The sequence below is a fragment of the Mytilus galloprovincialis genome, chromosome 1 (genome assembly GCF_965363235.1).
Source record: "Mytilus galloprovincialis chromosome 1, xbMytGall1.hap1.1, whole genome shotgun sequence".
In the NCBI taxonomy this organism is placed as follows: Eukaryota; Metazoa; Mollusca; class Bivalvia; order Mytilida; family Mytilidae; genus Mytilus; species Mytilus galloprovincialis.
The window spans coordinates 71107946-71130591 of record NC_134838.1 but is presented as its reverse complement, the minus strand read 5'-3'; the positions used below and the strand labels follow the sequence as shown (position 1 = coordinate 71130591).

The window sequence follows — 22646 nt, the reverse complement described above, 5'->3', positions numbered from 1 at the left end:
ACACAAAATGTTATCAAGCACACCTTTATTGAGTTCGATAGGGTGCACCTTTTCTGAACACAAACAAATCACCTTAATTTGTATTTTGTTCATAAATATTTCGTTACACATTCACTTTATAAAATAATGTGTTTCACAAAAACATCATAAATCGACAATTAAATGTGTGTTTTCAGTTGCAAATTGATAATGCTTATGTGTGAATACATTGTACATGTTGTATACTGAATCAAAGACGGTAATTTGGTGATTTCCGGTATTTCACGAGTATTTGCACGTACATATATTTTATGAAATAATTCATATTTTAGACGATATATAAATACTGCAAATGATTTAAACATTGGATAATGATTAATTCTCAAGTTTAATTAACTAAAACGGGTAATTGTATAACGAATTTCTTTATGAAAGGAGAAAATATGCCTTAATTTGAACCAAACAAATCGGATTATTTTTAATGTAAAAAAACATTTTTTTTAAAACAAAAAATCTTCCGAGTTACAATTAATATGATAGTTTTGTATCTGTTTTAGTTGTTTAAACCTATACTTTATTTTTTTTAATTGCTTTATATTAAAAATCTTATTTAAAAATTACTTAGTCGTGATTGCTAAATGAGGGGACCATTGAAAGGGACGTTTTTAAACCTCTTTTGGACACTTTTTGTTTAGTCTAACACCTTGTATTTTATCAATAAGATAATGAAGTTGAATTCTATAAAAAAAAATCGCGGTACCCTGGGGTGTAACACAAACTCCTTAACTAGCGCGCTTTTGAGAACTAGCTGATGGACTAAAAAGTTTGAACTGGGAATTGACGTGTAGTTTTTTTTTACCTCTCCGTCCCATTGATATTTTGAATTTGGTTTTACATATATATATATATAAATATAGAGTAATTCAAAAAGTGAGTGAAAGCTGCTTTATCTGTAAATAATTTATCAGCAATCTCCTTAATTTTCACAATATACCAAGTACGTCGCAAATAAAATTCCACAAAGTTAAAAAAAAAAATCCACGTAGAAGTAATTATGTACCTTTAGAAGGGAATGATATAAGATATTATTACAGTTATATCATTTATAAAGTAAACAAACACGCAAAAATGATGTTTACCTCATACAAGTACAAAACGTTTATTCGTTAGAGCTGATATTTACAATGTTTGTAGAAAAATAAACAAGGTTCATGCATATGCTTCGCAGTACTAAACAAGTTACTCCCATGTGTTTTGCGGTACTGCATATTAAATCACGTTTAATGTTTAAAGCCTATCGATAAACGCCATCTTTTTTATCAAAAGATTCTCTTTTTCCTTTCGTACAACTAATTTGATAATTGTTTATAAATACATTTGTACTTTTAAGAGAATTTCTGAAGGCCAACGGCGTATGAAACATCTACAAAATATAAAAAAAAATCTTAAAAGCAATGCTTTTTTTTACTGGTGCAGATGTGCCAGCATTTAACTTCAAATAGATAGCAATAAAATATCTGAATTTTTGCATGACTTTCTTTAAACGTTCATACATTCCAGCATATTTTCGACCAGACAGACCCGGCAGTTCTCACATTAACCTACCTAAACTGAATCATGTGCAACTGTAATAATCTTAATTGATTGGATTGTTAGACTCGAAAAAGTTGAGACATGGCATAACCATGATGAAATATCTAAACAGAGTGAAAATTTATTAACAAAGACGAGTTGAATCATAAGTTTTCAATTCTTAAAATGAAAAATAAAACCTCACTAAAGTTTTGAAATTTCCACGTTTTTGAGTATTAACAAGTGGTTTTATTTAAATGATGACTTCACTCAAAATAGTATAAAGGTAAACATTCGTTGCATAATTGTATGAACAGATCTTACATCAGTAGCTGACATGCTTATCCTCACAGTTTTAATATTAATTTGACAACTATGTCAACTATCAGTACAGCAGAAAATACATTTACTTTCTAAACTTTTCAAGCTTTTATTAAGAGTGAAATATATATTTTCTTTGTCCCATTTTAACCAAAAAATTTTGATATCTTGTTCTGAGGTTAAGGCTACCATTTTCCTTTGTCAATAATGCATGTCCAAAATGTTTTGAGCGCGGGAAAGTTCCATTGAGACTAACACGACACGACTTCATTCGAACAAATCCACACAAATTCATAACCAAACTGTATCAATTATTTAAGGATGTTCGCTACTCTGTTAAAAAATAACAAGCTGTTTAAAAGACTATTATAGATTGATAGTATATAAATAAAGAAACTAAAAAAGTAGAAAAAAATGGAGGGTCCGTGTGCTCGTTTTCGAGATATAAGCCATTGAAAATTTGGCGGGAAATTATTCTCTAGATTTTTCATATATTTAACATTGGCACCTTATTTGTTTCAAACACTATGAAAAAATAACAAGAATTTTGTAAAATTTTGAAATATGGCTTTTTTAACTTTATGTAATACAATATAAAAAGAAAAGTAGGGGTTAGTGGGCAAAATTTTTTAATGACAATACATGGATAAAACCAGAGGATTCTGAAAATCTGGCACAAAGTCAAAAAGTGGAGGAGCAAACATCCTTAAGGCTTGCTTTAATATATATATATACTAGAACACACCCGTGATATCACGGGTCCGTGACTAATTTAAAGTATATAACTATGCGCAAGCCTTATTTTAGTATTAGTATTGTCATCTGATAAAGTCATGCCGATTATAAGATACACAGTTTTTCTCTGCTTTCAAGTCTTTCTGTTTGAACCCGTCGAACTGAAACAATAATATTAATTATTTGGAAAACAAAAGGTCCTGGAATGGAGTATTTTTTAATCAACAGCATTGTCCTATATAAGTTATAAATAAAGTTGAATTCTTTGCTTCGCTGTTTTACGTCATGCCCACTAACAAATTGAAAACTGTACCTATACGCCTTATTTTTAGTCCAGATTTTTAGTATTCGTATTGTTATCTTAGAAAGTCTTACTGATTAAAATACTACATTAGGTAACAATTTGACAATTTAGTAGTGTCAACCCTGTGGTTATGACCCGTGTATATAGCATATTAATCCTGAATACAACGTTTGGTGGTGCGCCTGTCAGATGCGGAACGTACAGATAAGGTAATAGGTAACAGGTGAATATACTATTGGTATCGGTAGCGGACTCGACCCGGAACTTCTTAATTATTGGCAATATTAATTACGTGGAAAACAAAAGGGCCTGGAGTGGTGTAATTTTTAATCTACACCTTTGTACTATATTAGTTATATATAAAGTTGAATTCTGTGATTCGTCGTTTTTACGTGATGACGGCTGACAAATTGGACCTCGTAATTTTAGTATTACTAGAACACACCCGCGAAATCGCGGGAAATAGAGCGTATGTAAACTGTAAAAAAAATATACTGACTGGAGAATTTCAGGAGAGGTATCAAAATTCAAAGGTACTTAGGGAGTGGGCACATTGTTTTGCCCTCCTCCTATTTTCCAAATACAGATTTTTATACCCTGTTTTTCTGTACTCTATGAACATGCATATATACTTTAATTACTCAATACAGAGAATTTATTTCAGGAGAGGTATCAAAAGTATATATACATCAGTGAACGCCATGAATAGTAGAGAGTCCCCTCACCCCCCCCCCCCCCCCCCCCAAGATAACCATTTGAATTTATAGTAAATTATAACAAATACAGTAATTCATAATAAATGTATGTAAGTATATAGAAATATATCCGCAGTGACCGCCGTTAATAATAAACCATAGGCGGATCCCAGGCGGGGCTGGGGGGGGGCTTGCCCCCAATTTCGTTGAAAAAAAATTGTTGATTATATGGGGAAGCATAAGAGTAACGTCACCCTCCCTTATGAAAAGTTCTGGATCCGCTACTGTAAACTAATTGATAGTAAATAGCAAATATAATTCATTTTCGTTTTCCTCCCAAAATAACCCAAACTGAAACACGTTAAGCAAGGATGATGCATGCTAGAACTCAAAATGATAGCCAATCTAATTAAAAACCGATCTCTCATCGCTCCTGTTTCTGATATGTCGCGTGGGAGATCTAACGAAACCGGCTTTGAGGTCACATGTGAGTGAACTAAAAGTCATGAATTTATAAAGATATGCAAATGAGTTGACGACCTATTAATAACCCAATCAAAAAAGTTTATGAATTATTTTGACTGACGATTTCGTCGTAAATAAAATGAGTTACATCCCTTTGCCTTACGTTAAACTTCCAAGATCGTGGAAGACTCAATTTCATTGGTCGAAAAAGACACACCTACGAGGTCACTCACATGTGACCTCAAAGCGGGTTTCGTTAGATCTCCCACGCGACATATCAGAAACAGGAGCGATGAGAGATCGGTTTTTAATTAGATTGAATGATAGCAGAAAGCAAATTCATATACTTTATTTCATAAGTACAGAAAAACACAAACCGGAAGTCTAATCTGACTTAAAGTTTTTTCCAATGACGGGAAAATATCCGGACGCATTCTTTTTCGTTTTTTATCCCAAAATAACCCAAACTTAATGATCATAAGAATGGATGACAAATGCGAGTATACATGTTACCTATAGAACACAGAGGCATGATGATTAATTTATTGGGAAAGGAGGAGAAGCGACACCAAAAATGAGGTCTTCTCGTTTAATAGTATAGATAGATGCTATGATTTACAAGTTTATTAATTATACAACAAATTACCCTCCTAATTTTTTTTATGAATATGAGTTTATGTACAAATGGTGTGTATTCTTAACCTTTTCCAGACACTAGCACGAGCACTCCAAAAATATATTTTACTAGTATTCACCGCACTGCTTCTCTGTTGACCACCATCAATGCTAATTTGATGAAATCGTGAAACAGAAGCCAACCTATATGACTTCGTTTATGTTAATGTTATGCATTATAAAAAAAGGTTCGTAAATACATGTTTACTTGTAATGAACTATGCATATAAGAATTATTGATCCACAAGTCATCAGGAATAAATGTTAAGCATATGTGTGCCATGGATGGTCTCATAACTTTTTGAAGAATTCCTGTAGGTTTTTACTTTTTGATTTTACAGCTTTCTTCAAACTGCGTTTTTCGGACGATGCTGGTCTCACATCTAACAAATGTTTTTGAGACGAATACATTTCTTTGGGTGTCTGGTGCTTCTCAAAAAAGTTTTCCCGTCTTGGTGGAGTTAGCAGAAACTCGTGTTTGGCTGAATGACGTAGTATTTCCGGTTCTGAACATCGACGACTTGTGCACGATCCTCGTCTACCTTGCGGTTCATCATGCTCATGACGATGGTGTTTCTCCAGTAATTCTGCTGTTCGCTTTCCTGCTACTATATTAAATAATCCATACGACAAGAACGCTTCACGGTCCTAAAAAATATAAAAGTGTTAAAAAAAATTGACATTCAATTTAACCCACTGGTTAGAGGTATTTTACGCACGAGTTATGGGTGTTCGGTTATCATGTAAAGGAAAATAATGTCAACATTGAAGGTAAAACACAGGTAAATCATTTAACTGACTGATTTGATTCACACAAACTCATTCTTATACAGGTAAAATCGATTAATTTAACTATATTTTCAACCTATAATATAAAATTTAACAGACCTAGAAAAATCCAATTGCACGAGTTTGCTATCTATTTATATCGCTTATATGACCGTTGGTAGTCTTCGGAGGTCAACCCGATAGTTATTTAGATGGCGACTAGACTTAAATTCACACGAAACGATGATACATGTTATCGGGAACATGCCTCGTAAATTGTTTATGTAGACTTTTCAATTTGGATATAAGTTTTAGTATGTTATAAATCAAGTATGAAAATCTGATTCAAATCAGTAACCGATGATGAATTTGACAACCAATGACCCTTTGCTTAATTAAATCATATAATAGAAAACATTGCATCACGAAAAGCCATGCTGACATACGCTCCTCGAGGGAAACTAGATTTCGAGGCCTTTTATGGGCTTTGCTCATTGTTGAAGGTCATACGGTGGCCTATAGCTGTTAATTTCAGTGTCATTTGGTCTCATTGGCAATCATGCCACATCTTTTTTTATAGTAACCCTTTAAGGTTTCAAAATGGAGGTAGAAAACCTTAAATTATGGATAATATTTGTTAACGCTCATACAAGTTATATGATTTGTTCTTCTTTATTCAGGTTAATATAATGGGAATTTATTAATTTCATACATTAATGTTGATGAAAATTGATATACCTTTTCTGAAATATGTTTTGCTCCATCGATATCAAAACGTTTATCGACTTCAAAACTCTGTTTTCTCTCGTCTTCAATACTCTTTTTCCTTTTTACTGAAAAAAGGAATCATTGAATGTTAGATGAATACAAGAGATGATCAAAGTTTAAACTCAAGCAACATGCACAACTGTTCACATTTTTAAAATATTACATAGAAAAATGCACTTCATACAAGGAGAAGAAAACGGTTACACATCAAAAGCTTAAGGCTGTAAAAATGTATTCCTTTTACATTAGCGTTAACAATGAATATATCGTCTACTAAAGCCATGACTCCCGTGGCAAAGAGACAACAACAAAACCAAAGGGCTGAAGTACTATCATTCGAAAAAATTTAGTACCTTTTAATGATTTTTAACTACATTTTACAGACTTAAAAATCTTGCATTTTAACTGAGACAAAAGGTTGACCATGCATAACACTTTAAATGTCAAAGGATTTTTGAAACAACATTTCAGATATCATTCGATGCTTTCAACTTAAGATAAGATATTTGACCTCTTCGAATGTCGATGCACATTTGTAACCTTCAAAAAGGCGGATCTAACTTGGCACTGACACACCAAGTCCGAGTGGGATAACTATTTTACATCCCAGCTGTTTTAGATTAGACGAAAAACCATTTACAATTCATAAAATCTAGTTTAGAACACCACACAACCGTTATAATATACTTTATATATTACTATATGATGTATACCCTTTATGACCCCTGAACACGATGAGTATATATCAAACAAGTCGGCCCACTTGCCAATCGGCCCATACTATATCGCCATTTTATAAAAAAAAATCGCCCCACAGAGGCGGATTTAGGGTGGACCAGGGGGCCCTTGCCCCCCCCTTTTTGGAAAAAAATTGGTTGCTTATATTGGGAATCACTGAAACGTGACCCCCCCCCCTTTAGGCAGTCAGTGGGCCTCCCACTTATGAACATTTAAGGATCCGCCAGTGCCCCACTCTTGTTTAACGACTCGCCCCACTTTTGAAAACGTGTAAAATCAAATTGAACAGTCTGACAACTCACTTAAGTTATTAACGAAATAGGTTTACACCGGGACCCCACTGAATAAAGGTCTGCCAACTCGTCCCACTTATAAAAAGATCTTGATTCCTTTAAGTATGTTAAATTACTGTTTATTCGTATCCACTCATCCTGGTGTACTGGTACGTGTCGTGGCTTGATATGCTAAAGGTCTTGAGTTCGAATCCCAGCATATACACTGGATTTTTTCTACGTGAATTTTGATATATATATTGTCTTTTCCGTATAATTAGTTATAAGTTTTATATTCCCGCCAAAATGTTACAGAACAAAGGAAAGCATGCATAACAAAGAAACTCAAACTGGGGTGATCTGGTAGAGGGGTGATCCGGTTCAGATCGCCCCTGTTAGAACAAAGGAACTGGGATGTAATTATTGAGTGCAATTTGTTTGTTCAACTGCATTACTATGGTATTTAAAAAGAGCAATTAAATTATTTTTGGAAGATTCAATATATGTTTTCCTCTATAAATACACTACTTTTAATCCTTTGCGTGGGAAGGTAATAGCTATAGTCATATGATAGTAAGTGTAATTAGCGTATACATCTTGTTGATTAATACATGTATGTCTGAATCAAAGCCAGTATGTATTGTGTTGGAACATACCGGACAAAAGATCATACGGCATCGACCATTCATTCATTGTGAAAGGGGGTGTGAAAAATTTTCTAAGAACAATTATTTGTTCTACTATGAAAACAAAACTATTCCTTTTTAAACAAGAAATTCGTTTGAAAACAACAATTTTGCAATTCGTTTTTCTAGTTGTTAACGTGGAAACAATTTTTTTTTTCAAAACCCTTTTTAATATATTCAAAGTCAAATTCTTACCGTTCCCTTTTCCCTTTACCACATAAAGTGAATATAGTTGGTGAATAAAATGGTAAGATAGTGTATTTTTCATATACAATATTTATGACTACTTTTTAGCGATCTATGTTTGTTATTATTTCCTTGAACACAGTCATCAGATGAGACAGCCGAATTGATATCTTCTTTTGTAACAGTTTTAGTGGGATGTAAAAGCGCTTCATATTAAAAATATGCGCTCTCAGTCGCAATCAACGCTTTAATACCCCTATTTAATTTCAAAAGTTTTTTATTACAACTATTTTATGCTACGACCACGCAATTGCGATCGCGTTATATATTGGTTTTTTTTTCGGTTTTTTCCTTACTATACATTATTGTGACATTGCCATGGAAAGCACGTGCAGTCATAAATGATGCAGTTTATTGAGAAATAAAATATAAATTTGGTTTATTGAGAAATAAAATATAAATTTGGAGTTTCTCGGGATTGTTGTTAGCCGATCAAAAGTACGTATTCCTTTGAATATAAATACACAAACATTTATATAGCATAATAAAAAGTAAAATCACAAAAATATTGAACTCTTCGAGGAAAATTCAAAAAGGAAAATCCTTAATCAAATGGCAATTTCAAAAACTCAAACACATTAAACGAATGGTTAACAACTGTCATATTCTTGACTTGGTACAGCGGGCATTTTCCTATGTAGAAAATGGTGGGTTAAATGTAGTTATAATGGCTCGCTAAACCTCTCACTTGTATGACAGTCGCATACAATTCCGTTATATTGACAACGATATGTGAACAAAACCAACAGACACAATAAATAAAAATGTCAAGAATTGTGGTGAAGCAGTCAACATTGTGTTACAATCTTAATCACTATAAAGATCTATAAAGGCAAACAAACATGTACCAAAAAGCCCACAAAAAGGCATATAGACAAAGTACATTAACAAAAATGAGAAACAAGACTATAAAAATTAACCATAACACCATGACGAGATGCATAAGTACAGAGCCACGTCATATATAACAAAGAAACACAAAAAGTCATATAGACAGTAAATCCACTAAAATGTTAATCAAAATGGTTCAATCCAACCTAATTTTAATGCCTTTACCGTTTGAAACTATCTGAACCATGTATTGTTTGTAATTGTTCGGTTTGTTTTAATAATATCTTTATTGCAAAATTACACCCATAAGAGTCAAGCAATACAAACAAACAATTATACATTTTAAATACAATGCAATACAGTGAAATACAATACAATATAATAGAACATATTTCAAGAGTTCAAATTATAAATGTTCTGCTTGCTCAGAGGTTATGCACGGTATTGCGTCGCAAGACGTAACAAGTATAATTGACAATGTTGATGCCATATACTTCGACATTTTCTAATCAAAAAGCGAATAAGCGCTTTTTTTCTGAAAATATTAAAAATACCATAAGATGAGGTTATATTTCATTTGCGCCATAAAATAAAAACTTCATTTGCGCCATTTTACAGGTAATTCAGGTAAGATATAACGGAAAAGTTAAGTATAAATTGCTCTAAAAGGTTTGTCTCTACAGTATTCCCCCTGGATAATTGAGTGTGTTCAATGCCATACTCATTTCTGAAGCTGAGAATCACTAAGGTGTATAATTAGGTCTTTCCACCTTTCCGTGTGGAAAGACCTATTGAATTTGTTCTGATTATTTTTTTTTTCTTCCGCCTAATTTTTTTCTTGCGTTGTAAAAATGTTTCAAAAGATGTCGCTTAGTTTTTTTGTATATGATATCATACAGTCTATACGCTTTTGAAACTCACCCTGTTTAACCAAACACTTTTCTTTGTAAGAGTTATCTCCCCAAACACTGTTTTTCTTGTTATCATATCTCCTCCGCAACCGTAAAAGAAAGCGACAAATTTATTTTTCCAAATTGCTCAGTATATCCTCAGGATGTTACGTTTTATTTTGACCGAAGCGTTACGAAGACCCCATATGAGAGTAATTTCCCCTTTTGTATTGAAATAAGTGAAATAAATTTGTAACTGGAAATCATAAGTGATAGAGGCCTAAGGTCTTTTGATTTGAGGTCCTTGGTCCAAAAATATGAAAATGAGGTCAAGGTCAAAGGTCAAGGTCATGTTCAATTTTTTGACTTGTTATCTCTTATTTTAAGAAATCATACACGATATCGACAAAATATTACGTAACACGTAAATTTTCCATAAAAGGGTACGTAACATTTAATGCGAGCTTTGCCCCCTTTTATATCTAATATTAGTTGTATGGTAATATAACTCATTAACAATATAAAGTGGAGGCCTAGAGTCTTTTGATTTGAGGTCCTTGGTTGATGACCTTAAAATTGAGCTGAAGGTCATAGGTAAATTTAACGTTCTAGATTTTGACCTTTGCTTTTTCCTCTTATATATACATGATAAAGCCGTGGGACTTTTGGCAAAAAGGAAGTGACCTTTTGTAAACCGGAAGTAGCCATTTTTTGTACTAATTTAATGTAAAAGTATATAGAACCATCTATTTTTGGAATCAGTGTCAAGTAAACTATCAAAACATACCGGAAATAACATCTTTTAAACCGGAAGTAAAAAATGATCTCCCTTATGTATATCTTTTTGTATAGAAACCATATATTTTTGGAATCAGCGTTCCAATAAGCTGTCATTTGATGCTAAAATTGACATTTAAAACCGAATTTTCATATTTTCATATAAAAAAGATCCTTACTGGTGGAAAGACCATCAATGGTTCTCTGAACAATTGGTTTTTAATTATATATAGTGTTCACATGTTCGAGTTGTCAAGATGGACATTTTCAATTTAGACATAAACCAGTGTAAACAGAAGTATTAAGTCTGTGATTTTTTTATGACCACACGTTTAGGTTATCATTAGATCATATGTTCTGAAAAATGATTGATTGATTGGTTGTTGGTTGCTTAACGTCCAGTGGCAAATATTTCATGCATATTCAGGACGAGAACAAGTTCACAATAAATACAATAGGTAGGTCTTGTCATAATAGAGGCCATCTGGGATGGTGGGCGGGGAAATTTGAACTGCCACTGGAAAATGAGGGTATATTGGATAGGGACAGAAATTTTGCCTTGCAACAGGCCACCTACGGGCCCTCAAAGATTTGTTGCAAGGGTTCTTAACGTGCAAAGAGCGTGGCGCTCTCTTTACACGAGACATCGGATTTAACGTCCCCATTCTGACCGGACGTGACTGCGAACTTAATACATCCCGCACAGTCAAACGGACGCCACACTTCGACAAGCGTTTTACTGCCAGTCGGGAGAAGACAAAGTGACCATATTTCGTGTCCCCAATCACCCTTGGGGGGGGGGGGGTCTGAAAAATGAAGACAAGTGATTTAGTGGTACCCCAAATAAAATAAAACCTTACAAAGCCATTATAACAATTGACATTGACTGGAAGACTATCTTTTGAATCAATATGGTATGCACACGAGAGGGGGGTTTTCCAGACATGAATACATCAGGATCGTCGCTTACAAGTTTTGTGCCAGGATATACTTATTACTTTACTGTTGTGCATTATGCTTAGAACTATCCCGGCCAATGTATTACTCCAATATTTATTATCAAAAGTCTTTTTTTAATATCTGTTTTGTACTATTTACCTGTATTTACCTTTGACATTGGCGCAAATGAAAGGTTTTATTTTGGCGCAAATGAAATATGGTTTGTGGCGCAAATGAAATGCCAATTGGCGCAAAAGCAAAGCACCGGTGTATTCATATATAAAACGCCTCTGTGCAGAAACGTCTGAATGACGCCCTTGGACATTATATATAATGGCTAGACATGGGGAATTCTTTCAGAACAAAATTGCAAGGTCTTGATGTTTGTGAAAACACCCGACTCATTTAGCCATTTGTATGAACTTCAAAATTTGTATTTTTAAATATGTTAACTTTGTATTATAAATGCACATTTTCTACTTCTATTACATATTTCACCTAAGGAATGAAAAAATGAAGTATACGGTGTTTGCGTGATATGATGCACTGGTATATATATGATATGTTAAATTATGAGCAACTACATTGTCCTTTTAATATAAGGGAGCTACTATTTGATTTTTATGGGGGGAGGGCTAGGATGAAATTTGAAAAAAATAGGCAGGACAGGAGTTTTGAGTAAAAAAAAAGGCAGGATGAGACACTTGCAAAAAAAAAAAGTCAGGACTACAATTTAGGTAATAAAAAGTCAGGATAAACTAAAAAAAAAAAAAGCAGGACCGAACAGAGTGAAAAATAAAAAGGCAGGACAGAGATTACAGGAAAAAAAAATGCAGGACAAAATTTTTCATCCTAGCCCCCCCATAAAAATCAAATGGTAGCTCCCTAAGAGGAAACTGAAATTCAATTTGAGCATTTAAAATGCTGTTCGCATATCTGTATACTACATATACTACATATATTAGGAAACATTAGTGTAGGTATTACAGAATAAAAGTACATATCATTATCATTTTTTATGACTGATTATGTATCTAATAAGTTGGCACGAGAGCATATCTGCTATATACAACTGTTCGCTTTTATTCCTCAATTCTTAGTGGGAAGAGATATATAAAAGACGGCGATGGCAATCAACTCGTCATCTGTACGTTAATATGCACAACTTTAGATAAAAGTATATTAATACGCAGCTACCGCAATACCAGGTCACACATTAACCTCCCATGAAGTACAAACACGTAGATATCAATGACAATGTCATGTGTTTTAGTAAACAAATTTCTGTAGCCAATCAGACTAGGAGAACTCGGGCAAGCAGTAATTTGATGCATGTATAATGTTGAAAATACTAATCGTCATTATAAAATGGGCGAAAGATACCAGAGGGACATTCAAACTCATAAATCGAAAATAAACTGCCAACACCATGGCTAAAAAGGGAAAAAAGACAAACAGACAAACAAAAGTACACAAAATACAACATAAAGACTAAGCAACACGAACCCTACCAATATATGGGGTGATTTCATGTGCTCCGGAAGGGTAAGCTGATCCTGCTCCACATATGGCACCTGTCTAGTTGCTCATGTTAGTAAAAACCCGGTAACAAGTCTAAGTCGGTAGGTCACAATATTGAAAAGGAGACGGGATTGTAGTTACGAAATTAGGAGCATATCCGCTATCATATGTGAAACAGATATTCCATAACGGTCAAGCAACTCGTGAAGGCGTCCGTAAAATTTACGAAGGGATGATTTCAACTTTAGAACGCTTGGTTTAATAGCTTCCTTGTGACCAGCAACCCTATATCGATCAAGGAAATTATGATCGGAAAAGCAAGCTCAGGAGTATCGTATCAATTTGGCGATATATACTCCGTATGCAGCCGCTGATCACAGTGAAATGTTGCTACATAGAAATGGAAAGTTTTAATATCATCTTTTTGTCGTAAAATTTTGTTTTCAACCGACCCTCATTGTCAATTTCTAGTCTAGATGTAAATTAAAATATGATACAGACTTTGTTTTTATTTTTTGATTCATTTATGAATGTTGTGGAGTTTAGTATGACGTTCATTTTCACTGAACACATTTTGTTTAATAAATTTTGAATTATTCAGTGAGTAAACATATAAATAATAGAGCAATGAAAAAGGGACGAACTTCAAGTGTCACTGTCAGACTGACAAACAGACATGTTGTAATTGCAAGGATCATAAAAAAACTTACGACTAAGATTTATCGTAAGTATACTGATTTGTTCATGGCTTAAGACCAATCTTTGTCGAAAGTTTTTTTTGTGAAATCGACTCCAGGACACCTTGAATACCAAACAGGGCTGACCTATCATAATTAAGCGACTTTACAAACAACTGAGTTATTTATGTAGATATTACTTTATTATAATATGCAATTGCGTACAAAAAAATTGTAAGCATTTCGTAGATAGATATATAGGAAGATGTGGTATGAGTGCCAATGAGACACACTCCATCCAAGAGATCTCAGTGTATATAGTTGATAAGAAACACAAATGCATGTTGGACATAAAAAAAAATAGGACAAGGCCATTATTTTTTAGTTCGATTAGCATATGCATACATGTTATTCATCTACCGATAATTGTTGGCTTAGATTATTATATATAATTAATATTGCAAATCGCGATCTATTTCGATTAAAGCTGACAACTGTGGCATGCGTGCAAATGAGGTCCAGGGGAAATAAAAGTACATTAAAAACCATAATAAATATATCGCTCCGTCAATGCTAATACATTTATGAAAAAAAAAAAAAAAACACTGCATAGTCTTTGGATTAATTATCCAATATACATATAATGAAAATATCGCACAATGTTAACGCAAGAGTCGTTGGTTCTATAATCCAATATAGTGAAAATATCACAAAGTTGTCGCAAGAGACGAAGAATAGCAAACACTTGATTGGCTGATTGATGTTTGCTTAACATCCAGTGGCAAGTATGAGGGTTTGGAATGGGGGGGGGGGGGTCTGTTATTCTGTAAACATTTAATTTTCACCCCTTTTTTCGCTAATCTTCAAAAAAATAACCCCTTTTTTCTCTATTCTTCAAAAAATTAGACAACGCATTTCTCTAATCTTCATTTTTTTGCCCGTTATTCTCTAATCTTAATTTTTTAAAGGTATTATTGTTTAATCATTTAACCCCATCCAAACCCTCAAGTATTTCATGCATACTCTGGACGATAACAAAAAGTGACAATCGATACAACAAGTATCTAGAGATGTAGGTATCAGGGGCGGATCCAGCCATTTTAAAAAGGGGGGTTTCCAACTATATGTCCCCATTCAAATGCATTGATCGGCCAAAAAAGGGGGGGTTCCAACCCCCTCCCCCCCCCTGGATCCGCCAAGGAGTATACATACCATTATGAAGGGCAGAACAACTGCCACTGGAAACTAAGGGTGGATAGGGGAGGACATTTAATATGTATACTAGTAATATGTCACACACGGATCCTCCCAGAGAGTTGTCGAAAAGGTTTTAACGTTAATAGAGCGTGGTGCTGACCCTAAATGAACTATCGAAGTAAAAGTCCCAAATCCGACTAGACGTTGCTGCGGGTCCTTACATTCTGCATAGCCAAATGGACTACCTTGAGTTATTGTTAGGCTAGGGAAGTCAAGGGATTACCAAATTTCTATGCGACAGTCAAAAATGGAGATACGAACCGTGTGTGACTACATGGTAAGCAACATTGTCATCTTTATTACATTCTCAATTTGGTCACGTTGCAAATCAATTTCAGCAATATTAAACCGGATGATCAAGAGGGAAACTTCCGGTTTAAACTTGACGGCATTTCTGGCTTGACCATTTATCAATGTTTTACCCTATGTTTTTGTTTATCTATTTAGGCCATCTTGGTTGGCAAGCGGGGGTCATCGGACACATTTTCCAACTACATGTCCAAATGATGATTGTGGTCAAGTTTGGTTAAATTTGACCCAGTTGTTTCAGAAGAGAAGATTTTTGTAAGTGACGATAGACGATGACGTACGACGGACGCCAAGTGATGAGAAAAGGTCACTGGGCCCTTTGGGTCAGCGGAGCTAAAAATGTAATTCAAAAAGCACATCAAGATATTCATGAATAGAAATATATAAACAAATCTCTGCAGTAGTAACATTTTTTATCCTGATTTAGAGTAATTTCTCGCAATTTGATTGGCTGATATTGTCCTAATAAATTTCAGTACAATTTTTTATCACGTCAATTGGAATTATCTCCCTTATTTATTACGTCAATTGGAATTATCGCCCTTATTTATTACATCAATTGGAATTATCTCCCTTATAACATTGACCTAAAAAAAAAAAAAAAAAAAAAAACAATTGATTTGCTTTGTAGTCATAATATTTTTTATTTTTCACATTTTTTTATTTAATATCTAAAATATATTTATTGATATTGTCCTAACATTGAATTTGAATATAATAATATGTAATATAACAAAATCAGGATAAATTCGTTACAGTGTTCAATTGTCCTAATACGGAATTTATCGGGTCAATAAAATTCATATCGGGTTTGGCTTCGCCTCACCCGATCTGAATTTTATTGACCCGATAAATTCTCGTATTAGGACAATTGCACACTGTGTAACTAATATTACCATCCTGATGTTGTGAAATAAAGAGGAATCAACTTGATAAGAGATCTAAGTCAACAGTTGATTTTCATATTATGAAATTATGTATCTGTTTACATTTTGCAAAATAAAACAAAAAATTCTTGTGTTTACATATGATTTCCGTATTTATTTTATTTAGAATACCTTCAAATATATACCCGGTGCGGGACGTTTGCGCTTATCTTTTTGGACACTTGCGCTTCAAATCATAGGACATTTGCGCTTTTTACATAGGACATTTGCGCTTTTGCAATATTTGGTTTTTATGACTTTCCCGTATGTGTGTTTTGTGTGTGGTGTGCATTTATGGGTTTTAATCGAGACATAATTGTAGGTTATCCAGATTTACTGGATTTAAAAACGTTCATTAAAAAATCCTACACTATCGCTCTTTTTAAATGTGTAAAATCTAAGTACAATTAGTACATATATGCATGCGTTAAACATTTATGTTAAAATAAGAAAATGTGGTATAACTGCCAATGAGAAAAATAGTCACTGTTAGGCCTTCAGCTATGAGAAAATCCACTGTGACAGTGGTGTACCAGTACAACATAAGAACAAACTATAAAATTCAGTCGTCATGAAATATTAAGTATACATAAGAGTTAGTCGTAAGTAATTTTGTGAAATCGACTACTGATCGATACAAAGCAGAAAAAAAATCTAACAAAAACACAGGACGTGGCTGGGTATTTATACATTATCACAACAAAAAGCCACTAAGTATACAGATCTGATAATAGGCTACATGTGAAAAAACAATGAGAACAATTTCTATCAACGTCTATCACTGGGTTGAAGGAACTTTCTAATCATGAACATGTTTACAACTTGACAGGATTTCCTCGAACTGTAGGGGTCAATATTTATTTAAATATATAATGTTTGATTTTTGTCAGATTTTATGGACTTCCTCTTTTTGAATTTATACTAATTACGATGGAGTTCGGTATTTTGGTTTTATTTTTACTGAAATTCGTGCGATGATTTCCAATACTAGTACCCTATAATATTTACTTTATATTTAATTCGATTACAGTGATACCTAGCTTTCCTGTTGTTTCATAAAAAAATCTTGGAAAGAAAAAAATATTCCTTTATATAAAAACCATAAATTTATATTCAGGAATTCGTTATTTTTAGCATATTACAAAAAGCTTACTTTGCTCCCCGAGCCCCATGGTATATTCACATCAAATATATGTTTTTATTTGGGACACACTTCACAAGTAAAAAAGAATGTACAAATGAAAAAGTTCGCCTGTTTAGTAACTCGACTTCACATTTTGATGAATTTAAACTTTTATGATCATTTCGTGATTACAACAGCTGAGAAATTATCTAACATAGCTTACAACGGTATTATCTACATATATTTGTAAATGTTTATCTAATCAAACTAAAACTTAATTGGAATATTATCAGATGATATATATATATATATATTATAACTTACCTTTGTATGAAGGCGATGCTGACGACGGTTTACACGGTTTACAGGGAGCCGAACATCGACTGGACGATGCAATGGCAGAAATCATCGTCATGTGTATCTCAATGAATGCTTGTTTATGCCTTTTCGTAGCTCCTATATAACGAAATCACCTTTGACAGTTGCTACTTGTACATATTCTCTCTCTACGATCGCACAGATAACTGAATGAAATCTTGCTTTATTGCAGAGGCTAATAAAAATTGACATGTTTGCGTAACGAATGCAAGTGTTTTCAGAAATATTAGGAATTATTTTTAGATGTGAATAGATACTGAGAAATGAAAAACCGGTGTTTTGGCAACTTTACTCGTTTATACATAACAAATTCTTACGATGTTTGATGCCATAGTTTCCTGTTTTGAAAACATTCCTGTTAATGAATGCGACTCTGACTGCATATGATTTATAACATTGAGAAACTACTAAATAATAATCATCAGATATACATGTCATAAGATAGAAGAAGTTTGTTTCTAATCAAGGCCCCAGCATGGACATATGATCATTACCAGGATAAAATATTTACAGAAATAAAAATATATATATAAGTCAAATATTCATAACAATATTATGAATTAACGTATTTTCTTGCAGTCTAAAGTACAATATGTCGTTAACCGATCAAAAGAAACAACAGAGATATATAAGAATGCATGCCATTAGATAAATATCTTGCCTTTAAATAAAATAAAATTGCAAGCACTGATATTTTGATTACCCTTTAGCAACAAAGAAAAAAGGGTTTATATTCTGAAAGATCTAGCCTTAGAACAGATTAAGTGTTCTTATTATTCGGTCATGAATGATTTTGAAAATCATATTCGAAATTCCTTAAACTGAAGTTATAGTGCCATAGTTTATCAGGTCATATGTATTTCATGAACAATCTGCGTTTTGTAAATTTTAATCCGATTGGGTTTCTATTCTCTAAGATAGATCAATACCGCAGCAACTTTCATAAAATTTCGTGACTGGACAGACTGTATAAGTTTTCAGTTACTGAACATATAGGCAGATCCAGGGGGTAGGGAGTTGGGTTGACCCTCCTTTTGTGGACAAAATTTGGTTGATTATAGGGAATCACTGGAGCGGGGTCCACTCAGGTCAGTTAGTGCCCCCCCCTAATAACAAAAAAATCTGGATCCGCCACAGCTGAGAATAATGATGATGAGAGATAGATGTATATTGTCCTGTAGAATATTGAATGCATATTCAGGGTGAGCACATGTTGATATTAACCCTGTTATTAGATATAAAGACCGTCAAGCTGAGTCGGATTTTTGACGTGCTAGTTCATAAGGTAAACTTCTGCAGGAATATTTGCCAACATACCTGGACACTTTATTTTGACTCCAAAAAAAATTGGTTCGAACCAAAGACCTCCCGCACTGTCAGGAAACCACAGAGGCGGTTAGATACTAAGAACACATAACCAATAAATTGCTTCGCTGAGCGCAGCTGGATACGACCGCAGAAGTCCAACCATGAAAAGTTGGGGCTAAAATTGACACAATATTCGCGCTTGATACAGATCTGCATTTGGATTGTAATTAAATTTCTGACACAGAATAACTGCAGTCAAAGAACTTAAAATTGGTTATATGATTTAAATTTTTATCAATTTTTTGCTTTTGTGCAATATAACCCCAAACCTGAAAAAATATTTGAAGAAATTTAATTTCTGAAATCTGAAATGAGAAAAAAAAGCTTTATACGACCGCAGAGGTTTTACCCTCAACAGCAAGTATGGACACAACATTCAAGCTTGATACAGCTCTGAATTTGGATTGTGTTAAATAGTTCACACAGCAAAGGTTTTTTGACACAGAATGAATGTGGTCTAATGAATTAACTTTAAAAAAAAATATTTGCTTTTGAGCAATACACTTTGCTGTTGAATATAAATCCCCTAAAAAAAAAACTATTCCCCCTCCTTTGTTTGCCCCTAATTGCTTAATGATTTGATCCATTACCCCCTAAACCATCCCTTTTTAGTAAATTTTGCGGTCGTATAACAACTATTTAGTTTTTTTTGTGTAACGTATTCAGACACAGATTCAAGGGGCCCTCCTGTATGTAGCTACACATATGGTTCATGTAATTTTTAAAATGTCCTAATCTTAATGTTGCTTAGTTTGTTTTATAGTTAACCAGGAGCTTTATACGACCGCAGTGGTCGAACACTGAACAGTTGGGGCAAACTTGGTCACAATAGTCAAGCTTGATACTGTCTGAATTTGGATTGAGATCAAATTTTTGACATACTTTAGGTTTTTGTCACAAACTAAATGTGGTCAAAGATCTAACAATTATATTGTACAATACTGTGCAATTGAAGATTTCTTCTTGAAACTTTTGAAAACAAGCAGTGTAAGGAAGGTAATCAAGTAATCAAACATATATATAACAGTATTCTTTAAATTTTAATTGCATTACATCCCTTACACTGCGTTTATATTGTCTAAATTGTCCTTTAATCAGAACCAGATGCTCCGCAAGGCGCAGCTTTATACGACCGCCGAGTTCGAACCCTGAACAGTTGGGGCAAGTATAGACACAACATTCAAGCTTGTTACAGCTCTGAATTTGGATTGTGATTAAATAGTTGACACAGCATAGGTTTCTGACACAGAATGAATGTGGTCTAATGAGCTTAACATTATTTTTTTTTTTTGCTTCTGAGCAATACACTGCTGTTGAATATCAATTTCCTCAGAACAAATATTCGATGAAATTTTCTTTTTAATATCTGAAATGAGAAAAATTGTAAATCAATCATTATTTCTTAATTATTTCATGTATTTGAATCACAGTATTTGATGTTTCTAGAAACAGTTTCAAATATTTAAACTAGAACTAGCAAACAAATAGCAAGGAGTACCAAATGTAAAGAAACAAAGCTAACGTAATTGTCCATTAACCAGAAAACCCTTGTTTTACCCCTTTGATGTCCCTAATTCCTAAACATCCTTTTGTGGTGTGGAAACTTGTGATACAATTTCAGGCAATTCTAAACACTTCCACAAGTTATTGTCTGGACACTAGACAAATGCTTATTTGGGCCCCTTTTCACCCCTTATTACTAAACCAAAGGGATCATAACCCCCAAAATCATACCCAACTTTCCTTTTGTGTTTTCAAACCTTGTGCTAAAATTTCAAAGATTTAAATTTACCTATTCTTAAGTTATTGGCAATTTCCAATGGAGTTTATTAATACTAAAGTTATTGGCAAATTTCCAATACATATATTTAAAGTAGTTCAACCGCTAAATGATTTGAGTCATAACCCCCACCCCCCTAAACCATCCCTTTGTTGTATGGAAACTTGTGGTATAATTTCAGAGAGATCCATACACTTAAACACAAGTTATTATCTGGAAACTAGATAGAAGCTGGTTTTTATACCTTTTTTGGCCCCTAATTCCTGCATGAATGGGTCAATAACACCCAAACTCAACCCTGGCCTTCCTTTTGTGATATGGAACATTGTGATACAATGTCAGATATATCCATACTCCATAAACTTTAACCTGAATGGACGCACGAACGGAGGCACAGACCAGAAAACATAACCTTTAAATAGACTTATTAAGAAGGGATATAGTTACGATACTGTTGTCAGGTCATTAAAGATTGCATATTTTGGCGTTAATATTGATTCACTTATAGGGTCTTTGCAACGGAACTAAACACATTTATTATTCATAAACCAGTTGTTGGCATGACACGGGTTATGTTCTTCTCATATATGTTATGATGGTATGATACTAAACCCCTCACGGGGAGGATTGTGCCTGATATTCATATGATGAAGACATAATTTTTCAATCAGTTTAATTGAGGTCCGGAGCTGGCATGTCAGTTAACTGCTAGTAGTCTGATGTTATTTATGTATTATTGTCATTTTGTTTATTTTCTTTGGTTACATCTTCTGACATCAGACTCGGACTTCTCTTGAACTAAATTTTAATGTACGTATTGTTATGCGTTTACTTTTCTGCACTGGCTAGAGGTATAGGGGGAGGGTTGAGATCTCACAAACATGTTTCACCCCGCCGCATTTTTGCGCCTGTCCCAAGTCAGGAGCCTCTGTTAGTCTTGTATTATTTTAACTTTTAGTTTCTTGTGTACAATTTGGAGTTTAGTATGGTGTTCATTATCACTGAACCAGTATATATTTGTTTAGGGGCCAGCTGAAGGACGCCTCCGGGTGCAAGAATTTCTCATTGCATTGAAGACCTGTTGGTGACCTTCTGCTGTTGTCTGCTCTATGGTTGGGTTGTTGTCTCTTTGGCACATTCCCCATTTCCATTCTCAATTTTATAATGCCCCTCTCCTTTCGTAGGTGGGGCATAAAAATAAATAAATCCAAGGTATGCTAGCTGTCCAATACTTTGAATCCTCTTTGATATTCTTCATCATCTGATCATTCTTAACATATTTTTTATGATGATGCCTTTCCAAGGAAACTACAGTGAATGAATTTTTCTCATTGTTGAAGACTGTACAGTTCAGTGGCGGATGCAGAAACTTTTAGAAGTGAGGGCCCACTGACTGCCAAAGACGGGCCTGCTCTGGTCATGCTTCAGTGATTCCATATATAATCAACCATATTTTCCCCAGAAAAGCCAGGCCACCTCTAAATCTGCCTCTGCAGTAGACTATAATTGCTTACATCCACATCATTTGAGCTTTGGTGAGGTCAATTTTCGAATAGAAATCTAAAGAAGATAAGATTGACATGGTCATATACAACACCTAATATGATTGGATAGTTTACTGGCTAGGGAGCCCTGGATTTGGGCAG

General features: G+C 33.9%; 1 protein-coding gene across 1 annotated transcript; it reads right to left on the bottom strand.

Annotated features, from left to right (window-relative positions):
- Positions 1–4713: 4713 nt before the first annotated feature.
- LOC143082941 (uncharacterized) lies at positions 4714–18210 on the bottom strand. The gene is made up of 3 exons (XM_076258990.1): positions 17799–18210; positions 6253–6347; positions 4714–5394 (listed from the first exon to the last, which is right to left on the bottom strand). Exons 1-3 carry the CDS (start codon positions 17887–17889, stop codon positions 5038–5040), a joined length of 543 nt encoding a protein of 180 aa, XP_076115105.1. The 5' UTR covers positions 17890–18210; the 3' UTR covers positions 4714–5037.
- Positions 18211–22646: the final 4436 nt, after the last annotated feature.

Excerpts from the sequence above, each read along its gene's own strand:
- LOC143082941 (XM_076258990.1), bottom strand. The coding sequence starts at position 17,889 with ATGACGATGATTTCTGCCATTGCATCGTCCAGTCGATGTTCGGCTCCC. Across the intron at positions 6,348-17,798 it reads AGCATCGCCTTCATACAAAG|TAAAAAGGAAAAAGAGTATT; the intron begins GTAAGTTATAAT and ends TCCTTTTTTCAG. Across the intron at positions 5,395-6,252 it reads CAAAACATATTTCAGAAAAG|GACCGTGAAGCGTTCTTGTC; the intron begins GTATATCAATTT and ends TATATTTTTTAG.